General features: G+C 34.1%; 1 protein-coding gene across 10 annotated transcripts in view; it reads left to right on the top strand.

Moving 5' to 3' along the window:
* Positions 1-12,821, top strand: part of QTMAN (queuosine-tRNA mannosyltransferase) — a 410,331-nt gene that overhangs the window by 370,238 nt on the left and 27,272 nt on the right. For 8 of the 10 annotated variants that reach the window (XM_087435128.1, XM_087435127.1, XM_087435130.1 and 5 more), the window contains 3 exons: positions 3,371-3,441; positions 4,144-4,235; positions 9,458-11,752. In XM_087435128.1, coding sequence (XP_087291254.1) covers positions 3,371-3,441; positions 4,144-4,235; positions 9,458-9,541 — 247 coding nt within the window. In that variant the 3' untranslated portion in view covers positions 9,542-11,752. Of the gene's footprint in view, positions 1-3,370; positions 3,442-4,143; positions 4,236-9,457; positions 11,753-12,821 lie in introns of those variants that run through there. The other 2 variants (XM_087435132.1, XM_087435126.1) reach the window with 1 other exon arrangement.

Genomic DNA, 12,821 nt, shown 5'->3' with positions numbered 1-12,821 from the left:
CCAAAGAACCTTCAAAAAGAGATGAATTCCATTAACTTGCTGTAGGAGAATACTCATCGGGTGCACAGAAGTTATCCAGGAAAATGCAGATAAATTGAGTATTGTAAATGGAGACACTTAGAAATGTGGCTAATTTTCTTTCTTATCCACTGAAGCAAAGACAGGCTCTGAAAAGGACCAGGTACCGGGGTCCCTCCCCACAGCCCTGGGCAGATGGACCACTACCACTCGGCTTCACGCTGGCTCATTTACTTAGTGTTTTGCAATCCTTAATGTGCACAGCTGGCAGCTGAATGCAGGTTTGATACTAACAGTTTAGACATCTTTAGATGTAGCAGATGGAAAATTTTACACAAATAAAGTAGGAGAAAGTGTGCAATTAGGTTTTTATCTGCAGTTACATGATGCATCCTCTGTTTTAGTTTAGAACATCACCTTAGTGGGTGGTCATGATCTTTCCTTGTATCCAGACCCTACCTTCTTGACACTACATTTGATGTTGGCTAAATGCCCAAGTACCAAACTTTTGTTTTTGTTGAGTGTGAATGAAATAGGGAATGCAACAATCAGCAAAGCAAAAGGCATACCATCAGTGAGATTGTAACAGTCCAGTACATTATGGCTACATTCCTTGCTAGTTAAGTCACTATGGTAAAATCCTTGGCAGGATTTTTTTTCAATAGTTTATTCATGATGTTCATTATTATGAGTTGTAAAGAGTATGAGAATTTCATTTTTAAAATGTCTTATGGAATGTATCACTTTCTTAGATCTTGTAGACATGCTGTGGAAACCATAACATAAAATATGAGTTACTTACAATAACTAATTTTAATCCCATCTGCTAAGTATGACAACATTAGCATTTCCACTTAATTAAAAACACCCTTAAAGCAGCAATGTTTTAATCACTCCATTTTATTTACTCTCCTCCGGTGTCACTTATAATTGTAACTTTTTATTTTTTAATAATGAGGGATTTTTTTTCGCCTTGCATCACACAAAAAAGTGCTGTCGATAATTAGCAGTCTTCTGTTATTAGTAGACTCAGGTGTCACAACTGTGTCTCATCCTCATTACAGTAAAAAATTTCACCTATCAGATTCATTATTGCTAGATAATGCGACTGAGAGCCTTTGCAGGCCCTCCAGAAAAGTAATTCAGCCAAGCAAAATTATCAGCTAATTATATTTAGAATCAAAAGCCCAACAACTATTTGCAGATAAATTGTATGAATTGAAGTGAATAGATCTGAATATTAAGATTCATAGATTTAGCAGATGATTTGTTAATTGGAATAAAAAGGTCATTTGCTAGTCATTTTAACAATAGATCAATTGGAACTCCATTTATTATTTAACTGGTAGTGCATAAGAATTGAAATGATGAATAATTGTATTATTGTCATGAGATGATAGTTTTCTTCAAAATAGCAAAATATGAGAAACTTAAGATATAAACTTCTTTTAAAATATGGCCTATTTAATATATTTTAAAACATAGTCCTGATATAAATAATGTATATAATAAGGTTTAGTATTTTAACAAGTCAAAGTTATAATCAAACAAGGTGTTGGTTTTTTTCTTGATGAATTAGAAATGTAACCGCAAATAAGATAATTTACAAATAAAAGTTGAAATCCAAATTTGTAAATTTTTTCTTCCTAAACCACATAATACCATTCCTATCTCACTATATTTTAATTAGCAGAGGTTTTTTGGAAATGGCATGGTACATGCTCATACGATGACTCAAAATGTAACTTGGCCTGCAATTTTCTTTCGGGGAACAGAACACTCTAATTCAAATCCATTATTAAAAAGCAGATAACATGTGCACTTTCTGAAATGCCTGTGACTTCACTCTTTTGATTTTATGTAATTATAAGAGAATGTTCATATGTATTTGCTTTTCGATTGGCACAGCATTTTAAAACTGAGTGTCTTCAGATAGAGTACATATTTTCTCTTGGTTCATAAAGAATATTACTGGTTTTTGTGCTCAAAACTTTGAAGGTTTCATAATGCAGTCACAGTGCAGTTTATAGCTGTGCTTACAATAAGAATTTCTATGCATACCCTATGTATGTAGAGAAAAAAACATTAGATATTGGTTTGGATTTTGAAATTAATAACTGGTAACTAGATCCTGTGCCTTTCCTCTGTGTTATCTTGTAACTTCCATCAGTTCTCAAGCAAAACTTTGAACTCAGTATTTTTCCAAACTTTGCAGCTCAAAGCAAATACTTTTCATTTAAACTAATTTCAGTTAACATCGTAAAATAGGGAAAACATCACCCACTTAAAAACAGCTTAAATTGCATGTACTTTGTCACTGTAAATAAACAAGGTAAACATTGACATAACTTCAGATTTTTCTGGGGTTGAAAAAAATCTACAGTTCAAAATAAAATTCTGCCTTTGGTCAACATTTTGGATGCAATTCAAAGTTTCCCATAAAATAAACATATTTTAAAGAGTGTTTTGAATTTCACTGCATAATTTCTAGCCAACAGAAATTACAGTGGTATCTTTAAGGTTTATTATATGTCAGATCAATAGCCATTATGCAGGACGAACACAACCATCGAGATGCAATTCCTTCCCTCTGCTTAACCCTTACTTCTGTGACATGAAGAAAAACTTCCTATAGGTGGTCCTTGGGGAAATCTCTGACAAAGTGAAACTTTCCTGTTTCTTTGTTTAATAATAAAAGTATTCTTTTCTTATGAAATGTAAAAGGAGGTGAATTTTTAGCCAAGGAAGCAAAATGTTCATTAAGATAATCTTCATGAGAGTTTTTCAGTAAAAGGGGGAAATAGTTTTACATTCTGCATACTAACAAATTATTTTGAAGCATGAGCTTAAAATGAAAATGCCCCATCACAACAGATTGTAAATTTTTTTCTGATGCTTTTAAAAGTGCCTCCATCATTTCTACGGCTACAGTGTTAAAGTTAAGTATTTGCTATTTTATTTAAACATTTTTGAAAAATGAACATTCTGGGGCTTTACAGCATTATTAAGAAAAGCTGTCCATACTTTACCATGTTGTTACATGTGTTTATCTGCTGATTATAAAATGTGTTAAACAGTATTTTAAAAACAAAAAAAAAAAATGCAGAGCTGCGCTTTGATTAATTCAGTGAACAAAACATATGCTGTTGGTTCTGTTCTATGAAATTCATATATGATCAATAAAATCTTTTAAAAGAGCAACTTTGGCTTTTAGGCTCATACTGCCGACCATGTTTTTCGTCCCAGTTAACTCTGGGCTCATACTGAAAACTTAGGCAAACAAAACCACTTTCTGGCTGTGATAGTCATGTCTTTTTAATACATTTTTATCCTCTTTCTAAAATTTCTTTAGGTTGGAAGCTGTGTATTGTGGTTGTTACCCACTTTGTCCCAAAGATTTGGTTTATCCCGAAATATTTCCAGGTAGCTGCTTTAATGTACTTTCATCTTTGTTGAAATTTAATACATGATTCATGCTAAATTAGAAAGTTTGAAAATAAACTTAGGCAGGAGCAATTGTTTATTTGGCAAGTCAACATGTTAGTGTTAAGGAAAATTTTATGTGTTTTAATACATTAGAGTAAGCTTATATTTACCATCTGTTCTTTTAAGATAACAAAAAAGCAAGTTTTCAAATAGCATTCTTCATTGTTAGCATACACATCCCATAATGATGGATTTTTATAAGCAGGTCAGTGTTGTTGCAATTGCTTACAGATTTTTTTTAATGATATACACAGAGAAAAATTGAGGACTGAAAGTCACACCAAATTATTTAAACAATTGACTAGTTAATAATATGCAACTGTTGTACTGGGTACATATGGCTATAGTACTAGTTCTTTGAAAAAATTCTCATCACTAAATATATCACATATGCATTGTGTTACATTAGAATAATGTATTTTAATCACCCAAAGGAGATGTCTAAACAGCACAACTACACAGTCTTATTTAGCATTAAACATCCTTGTGAGCTGAGGTAACCTTATAAAATCATGCTTAAATAATGTAAAACACGAGGCGGCACAGAGCAATATGCATTTTTAATTAGTAAAGTGACTAATATCGAGTGTGTGCTTTGAGGTTTTTGTTTCATTAAAAATGTATCTGTTTTTCCTGCAGCTGAATATCTGTATTCTACACCTGAACAGCTTTCAAAAAGGCTCCAGAATTTCTGCAAAAGACCAGATATTGTAAGAAAACATCTCTATAAGGTAGTTATTGAGAAGAGATTTACGTGGTATAAATGCCATATTGAAGTACAAAGAAAAATCTTTAAAAAAAAACATTTAATTAACATACTAATGTTTAAAGGAAACATGCTAGGGAGGGATATTAGTTGTTACACTAACAAGGATTAATTAAACTGGATGCCAGTCGTATTAACCTAGGTCTTATGAAATACGTGCACTTAATGCACAGTACATGCTTTTTTTTTAATTTATTGTTTTCTGAGATGACTGTCCTTTACATTTAGCCCCAAGAGGCTTATAAAAATGAACCTGGATTAATGTAACTCATTAGTTTAAAAGGAAATAAAGGAAAGATTCTACAATTATACTAATGAGGATAAGCCTTTCTTCCCATCATAATGAAATCTTCAGTCCTCCAAAATTCAGGTGAATGACATTCGTGAAGTTTGGTGTTCATTTCTAATGACTTGAAAGGTGATTTTTCAAGAATCAAATGTTTCTCTTGTTTAGTTTAATAAAATGACATAAAAATCCTCAGTTTGTTTAGAATTAGACTGTCTAATTCTAAAGACTCCTCTCTGAATGGCAAAGGCAAAAGGAAAATAGTTTAAATAGCATCATCATTCAGTCCCCTCATTCATTATCTTTTTTTCCTTGTTTGAATCAAGAATTTTACATTGTTGAAATAACCACACAAAGAGGCCCTACTAAAAGTCTAAGTAATTGAACTGGGATAAATCTGCTTTACGAGTTTTGAAGGTGGCTCTAGGCCATGAGTAATATACCTTTTTATATTCTTTGAATGTAGCATCTTCATTTTACATAAATTCAGTATAGTTTACAATCTAGCAGTTTTATAATCCAGCATATTTTAATTTTCCTATCTTAATATATAGCCTTCCTACATGAAATACAGTTCTCTGCCTTTTTTCTCTCCTTTGCCTTTTCATGGCCTAAAATACATATTTACATAGTGATACATCAAAACATGACTTTGTTTCTGCAGGAAACAGTTAAACTTCAAGAAAAAGGGAGAGAACCAAAAATGCAATTTAACACCCAATTTCAAGCTCATTATCTTTCATTGTCTATTAACTTGGCAATGGTTCAGAAGGTAGCTCATAATAGTTTAAAATGCTGACTGAACAGTTCCAGGCTTCAATATTACTCCTTGAGTCAATACAATTGTATTGTATACGTGGGAAGCCTCATAGAGAAAACTGTCTTCCAAGGTTTACGTCCAGATTTTCTAATTTTTAAAGTTCAGTAGTAGTCTTGTTTGTGTAAAATATTAATCAAGTAGTTTCCCACGTGACAGACTATTAAAATGTGCAGATTATGAAAACTGAAGAAACAGAATAAGTGTTAATACAAATGGATTCATTTTCTATACATGACACAAAGCTATTTTCAATGAATTCACCATAAAATTATCGATTTTTTTTTCTTTCAGCTGAATTTTTGGTGAAGTTTTTTTCCCCAATTTTATTAAGATATAATTGACATATAGCACTGTTTAAGTTTAAGGGGTATAGCATAATTTGTGAAATGATTACCACCATTAGTTTAGTCATCATCCATCATCTCATATAAATACCAAAAAAGAAAAAAAATGTTTTTTCCTTGTGATGAGAATGGTGAAGTATTTATAATTGTATTTCCACCATCAAAACGTATCAGTTTTTAACTTTGCTTCACGTTCGGTCTTATTATCCCTGTTATTTTGCATCTGCAAATGTTTAACCATTTCAAAAGTTACTGCAACAAGTTGCCTTTAGTTACAAAAGAAAACAGATCTGCAGTTGAAATATTTTAATATAGCTACTGCCATAACATAGCTATAATTTTTTATTTTACAAACAACTCCTGGAAAAACTCTGAAAGAATGTCAGCTTAGTGGTATGCTGTTAATATACCAAATTGTTCTTGTACAGCTTAAAAGATAACCTATGCCTTAAATTTTATTTCATGTTACTACTTTTTATATATATTTTTAGTCAGTACATGCTACAATGCTCCATCTCAAAGTTTTATAAAATAGTATTTCACACATCAGCATTTATAAGAATTTATATGTATAATTCATTTTATGTATTTTCTACCATGGATTTTTTTCTTATAAATCTGTTATACATTTTCATATATGTCCTCATTCATAGATCTTGATGGTATCAAAAATCTCAAAAATTAATAAATTAGTCCAAGAATTATAAGTAATCAAGAGTTTTATGATGCAATTGTCCAGAGAAACTGGTAAAAGTCACAGGAAGGACCAGAGATTTAGTTTGGTTGTTGTAATAGGATTTAGAGCCAAAACAGAAAAAGAATGCCTTCTAAAACTTTGTAATTAAGATATAATAAGTTATGATATTTTTTCAGCTATGTTTTATAAATATACACATTTTCAGGTAACATTTGCCTTCATTACACACCAGAGAGTTCTTTTCCCCAAAGCAGGTTTTTACCCCCTTTTCTTATGCAATAGAAGAGTCTTTTATGTGTACTGTAAAGAAAATCTCGGAGGTTTTTTTATATTTATTCCATTGGACAGTGCTGTTTTGCTTTTGTAAAACATATGCTTCTAAGATCTAAAAGGATAGAATGTCTCGGATTCTTTAATTTGCTCCTTTTACATTTTTACACCTTACTCTTTTTTTTTTTGTTAAAAGTTTACATTTTAAAATCATCTCAACTGCTTATCCTATAGAGTTCACTTTAGGATAGGATTTTTCATATGGATTCACACTTAGAAATTTAATGACTAGAATAAGGCTACTAACACTTGGCTTTCTTCTCACATGAGACGTTATACTTTCAATATGAGTGAGAGTTTGGGGGCTATAACTTAAAGCAGGATTTGAAACAGAATGCTAGTAACCAAAAAGCAGAAACAGAATTTGATCCTTTTTTTTCTTAAAGTGACTCTTTCTACTACAGAACACCGTGCCCATGACTTCTCACCTGAAATGGTTTCAGATTTGAAATGTTTAAATTCCTCACGTGTATGCAAATGTGGTCTCTCTCTCTCCCCCTGCTCCCCTCCCTCTCTCTCTCACACACATTTTTCTTAAGATCTTTAGACAAATCCAGTGCATGTAGAAATGAAATTCTTAATTATTTTAAAAATCTAACACCACTTTCTTAATTTAAAAAACCAAACCATCTCTTTAAAAAGTTTACATCTAGGTTTAAGTCATTGACCGCAGCTTTCTTGTACTTTTGGGACGTTTCCTTTTCTAAGTAGGTTAGACACCTTGACCACGTAACTTGTCACATAAGTAAAGTAAGTTTCATTACATCCACAATAGAGAGCTATTTTATGACTCCCAAACCTAACTTAACACAAGGTTCTAGAAGTAGTCATAAAATAATTAGCCAAGGATCGACTGTTTAATTATTTATTTATTTATTGATTTTTTTCCCCCAAAGCCCCAGTAGATAGTTGTATGTCATAGCTGCACATCCTTCTAGTTGCTGTATGTGGGACGTGGCCTCAGCATGGCCGGAGAAGCGGTGCGTCGGTGCGCGCCCGGGATCCAAACCCCTGGCCGCCAGCAGCGGAGCGCGCTCACCCAACCGCTAAGCCACGGCGCCGGCCCAGAATCGACTTTTTACACTAACAATAGTTCTTCCTTTTCCAACCGAAGCAAGTCTAATACTGTGAAGGTGTATTTTTTTGCCTCATTTTTGCTATGTGAATTTACTTACTGAAAATTCCCAACAATTATTTGAGATCAGTACTTTATGCTTTTAAAGAACCTTTGATCATTATATTTTAAAATACCTTAGAGAAAAATTTATGGACATTCCCTTGTTACCAGTATTAAAAATGGCACAGGAGTGCAAATAGGCGAGTCATATAAAATGCAGACCGCCCAGACTAAAGGAATACGTTTTGATTCCCATCCTATTTCTCATTTACTATTGTTTACAAATTGAGCGATATTCTGTGTGAAAAAAAAGAGATGCCATTCTTTCTTGTGCTTTACCAGAGTGACCTGTAGTTTCTTAACATTTTTCAGATGATAGCTGCTGATTTCTATTTTGTTCTCCTCTCCAAGTTTTTCAACATTCCAGAAACCTTTATAACCTGCTATTATTTGGAGAAGAGAAGAATTTTCAGATTTCTACCTAAAAGTGATTCCAAACAATGATTAAGCTTACAGTTCAGACTCAGTGCCCAGAAAAGCCATTTGTGGTTGCCTTAATTATATCAGGCTATATCTACCCAAACCACAGCCAAGCCACTTTAAGTTTCCTTCATGAGACTGGTCACTTTATAGTTCCCTTTTAATTTAAGCTTATACTCTAGATGTGAATAAGGTGTTGCTCACTAGTATTAACACTCCTCCAAAGTCATTACTTTTTCCTTAAAAATGAAGACTTAAAAACTTGTGACATTTTTAGAACTTCTAAAATCTCTCAACAGCACCAGCACAATATAAGGCAAATTCTCAAATTCTCTCTCTCTCCCTCCTTCCACCTCTCCCTCCTCCCTACTCTTCTCTCTCTCCTTCTTCACTTCCTTCGTTGATTTTATTTGGCTTGGTTTTCCTTTAATTTGTCTAAGTAAAATAAAAGCAAAAATCCCTTAGCACAATAGATATACTTTGGGGGATTAAGATCAGCTAGAGGTTTTGCTTCTTGTCCTCTGCTACTCATTTGTAGCCTGGCTTTAGGTGAACTTCTTGGCCTCTATATGATTCATCTGTAAACTTGGAAGAATTTTTTTTTCTTAATTCTTAATAGCATTTTCCCCCTGAGGTACTGCTATAATGAAATCATGAATATAAACCCGTTTGTAAACTTGAAGTGCTTTATAAATTCCACGTAATAGTAATGGCATTTCTCTTGTGCCTTCACCACTTAAAAGTAAAATTCACATTAGCAAAAACATGTATTAAGAGTGTTGTGTATCTTGTGTTTATAAAAGCTAAAAGTTATGATAAACTTCTAATAGCTGTCATCCATAACATAAACCAGGAAATATGTGTGCAACAGAATGTACCCATTTGCAAAAAAACGAGAGCTTTCCTTTATGGTTGGAAATACAGTTACACTTTAAACCAATCAGAAACTAGGATCTCCAGAGGTGATGAAACTCGAGAACCATTTACTTGGTGGCTTTTTGAAATCTAATTGATGTAAGTTATGCAAATTTGCAATAAGAATTTTCAGCATGCTTTAGTCTTTAGGTCGTTAATGCTTCTTCATCGCTTTCTCTTCTCTCCCTCCTCTTACAGGGTGAAATGGCTCCTTTTTCTTGGGCAGCCCTACATGGTAAATTCAGGTCTCTGCTTACAACAGAACCTAGGGAAGATTTGTGACAGATGGGGCTAAGTCACAAACTTGCAGCCTAAGGCAGAATCTGTAGAACTTTCCAGAGTGTGCCCATATTTACCTGATCAGAGAGAAAAGAAAATCTGCAGAGGAAGCCGAGCCTGGCTGCTTGTCATAGCTGACACAGAGCCATCTGCCACAAACCTGTGGCGGCTTCAGATCTCCAGTCCCTGCCACCACCCCAACTCAAATTAAATACAGATTCCTAGAGACGTTATGATGGTTACACATGTCCTCGGCATCACATGGAGGAGACTGTTCAAAAAAAATATGTGGCCTGTTGTATAACCGCACTCATGTATCCCATATGTGGTGCCACATTGAATTTCCGGTTGAATCCGTTTTTATCCTTTGTACTGGATGACATGGTGCCTGAATTCTTTCTTTTCGCCGACACGATAGCAGCCAAACTGCAGCTTCAAACGCTCACACTTGGCTGGATTTCTACCTAGGTTGCCAGGTTATCATTGGAACCTTCTTGTGTCCTCAAAGGGCCACAGGGTCTGAAAGGAGGGTCAGAATGCTACTGGACTAATTGGGCAGCCATCTCAGAATTGTTTGTGGGCAAAGGGCTGCTTTAGCACTTTTAGCAAATTAATGATTCTCTGGCACAGGAGTTTTTAAGTGAAGGTATTAATAAGGGGTCTGGCAGGTATTCCCATGATTCACAGAGTTACATTTGCATTTAATTTATCTTAAAGAAAGTTGCAAGATAAACAGCTGTAATTCAGACAAACATGGGAAATACACTAAGTGGGGCCATCTTGCTCATAAAATGAACACTGAGACACTTGTTTTAATTTTCTTTCCAAGGGTAAAAATAGAGAAATCAAAATACTTCTAACAAAACCAGTAATTTTGATATAAATATTCCTCAAAAATATTTGCATCCAGCTACAAATATAACCTTTCCAAGATAAATGACTTATGATTCCAATAGTCAAGCTGCTGTATTTGTTGATGTAAAGATGTTTTGAATGGCTAGATTATAAAATAAATTTTTAATAAAGTGCCCACTGCAAGTTTTAATTAACATATCTCATTTACGTGTAAGTGTGTACATCTATCAGTATGTTTCTTACTGAACACTTTCCTTGTGTCGGAGACAACGAATACAATTGTTTCTTTTCCGGATGAACAAATATCTGTTTTGCAAATGTTTGTCAGATATTATGACATTTCCAAGATTTTTCTTTGCATTCTGGAAAGCAGGAGGTAAACATTTGTAGTCATTAAGGTAAAGTCTGTTGATAAACCATCTTCTGTTTACTGACAGGTAAATTCTAACTTTCCTAGCTTTTGAAATGAATAACTTCTATACACTGCGGAGTGAGGAGCAGCCAGGGAGAGGAGACTAGACAAGGGCCAAGCCCGGCTCTCTGGCTTCTAGAAGGATTGAGTGGTCCAGCAGGCATCTGAGATAAAGCAGGCAAAGGTTCAGAAGTCCAGTAGGGCCCATTTGACAGGTGGCAATATTGTAAGCAGGAAATAGATCAAGGTCAGGGAGGCAGATAGAGCCTTCGGGATAGAAGCAGTCTTCCAGATCAAAGAAAGCAGGAGTTCAGGGTCCATGAGGCCTGGGAATTTAAAAGCAGGAAGAGTAAGAAGCAGAAACAACAAGCTTTATCTTTGCGCAGAGAGTTGTCTCCCTAACCAGTGTGAGATCCATGATGTATGATGGACATCACGGCACTGGCTTCAACTCCTAGCTTGTGGGGAAGTCACTCAACAAATTACCTCCTCACTCATAAAACAAAAGGCTCCGGAATTATTCCAGAAGTCCCTTCAGGTCTGAGACTATGGAACTTGGAATCTATGAGGTGTGATCCTTTTGAGTGCAAAAGTTAAGATATTTAAAAATGCATGACTTTCTTAGACACTTCTCCTGGGCAGAGTTTGAGATGAATGAGATGAACTAGACTAGTAAATTTGCTTCTGTCAGAAAGGTGCCGTGTCACAGATGACATCTTCTCAAAATAAAATTATAACCTCACAGCCGAGAAACAGTTCTTAGTTTACTGTGTTTTACTACTCTGAAAATAATGGGCTCACTTTTACACTGGATAAGATATATGCACAACTGCCCATATACGTTTTCTCACTAATTGATGGGGAAAAACCATTAACTACGTTTCAGATCGTACATCCAAAACATTTAAGTATTTTCCTGATTTTGGCAAATATAATATTGAAAATTACTTGTATGTGGAGTTTTTTTTTTTCTATACCCATAAACTCAAATTTTGTCTTAGCTGTGCCCAGCATTCCTTCTGGAATAAAAATTTACATTAAAGTAGCCACTTCTTAAAACTATGCTGTCAAATTTGGTAGTAATGCAAATAAGCAATAAAACGTTTTATAAATGCATAATTCTTAACATTTGAAAAGATAACCATATCTGCATGTGTGTGTGCGCGCTTCTCAACACTCACGATATGGTGGAATGGAGCGTTATTAGGTAAGTTAACCCATGTTTTGTTGAAGTCAGAGGATAACGGAGAATAAAAGTTGACTCTTTAATTCCTGTTTCCCTTACTTTCCCCAAGCAATCAAACAGTCCCATTATTTCTTATTTTGAATATGGTTGTTGAAAATTTTGATCTTTTTTTTAAATATTTAATTCTGTTAATTTTATACTTTTAAGATAAATCATTAAACCAATTTTAATGTTAAATCGCTTTAAGAGTCTGCCCATTATCAAGACCTTGATTCAATGTCCAAGATGCTTTCTTTGAACTTACCTAATCTGTGTTTCTGGCTAGGTGTTTCTATAATAAATAGCAGGGCACCTAGTTCTTAACCTATTCATTTATACCATGTTCATCAGGAATAGGTCAAAAGACCTTTCTCAAGATGCTCCTACTTTAATAAGCATCCTTTATATACAGTTACGTTTAAATGCCTTGCTCGAGCTCTCAATTCTTCAGACGTGCCACATAAACATGGCAGCAGAATCAGTCAGTCATTGGAAACTTGCAACCATAGAGGGCTGCATAGATTCATTTCAACACCTTGAAATGCATCTGGAAGCAAAGATTTCATTTTATGTTGAAGGTGTTAATTATATTTGATATTTTTAAAAGTAAAATCTGCTTTTGAGAAAGCATCTGCTACCCAGAAATATTATGAGACACAAAATTTTTTTGCTTAAGTCTCAAGATACTATGTGGGTGATAGAATCAGTTTTCAAATGATAGTCCTTGCTGTCTTTTAATATTGACATATTCTGAGTTTTATTCTTCTATTGATTATTGACAAGTGTCACCC

Source organism: Ceratotherium simum, chromosome 9, assembly GCF_057802395.1.
Source record: "Ceratotherium simum simum isolate JZ-2026a chromosome 9, ASM5780239v1, whole genome shotgun sequence".
NCBI classification, from domain to species: Eukaryota; Metazoa; Chordata; class Mammalia; order Perissodactyla; family Rhinocerotidae; genus Ceratotherium; species Ceratotherium simum.
Note: the sequence above shows the minus strand (reverse complement) of the source record. Positions and strands in the feature narration are given on the sequence as shown.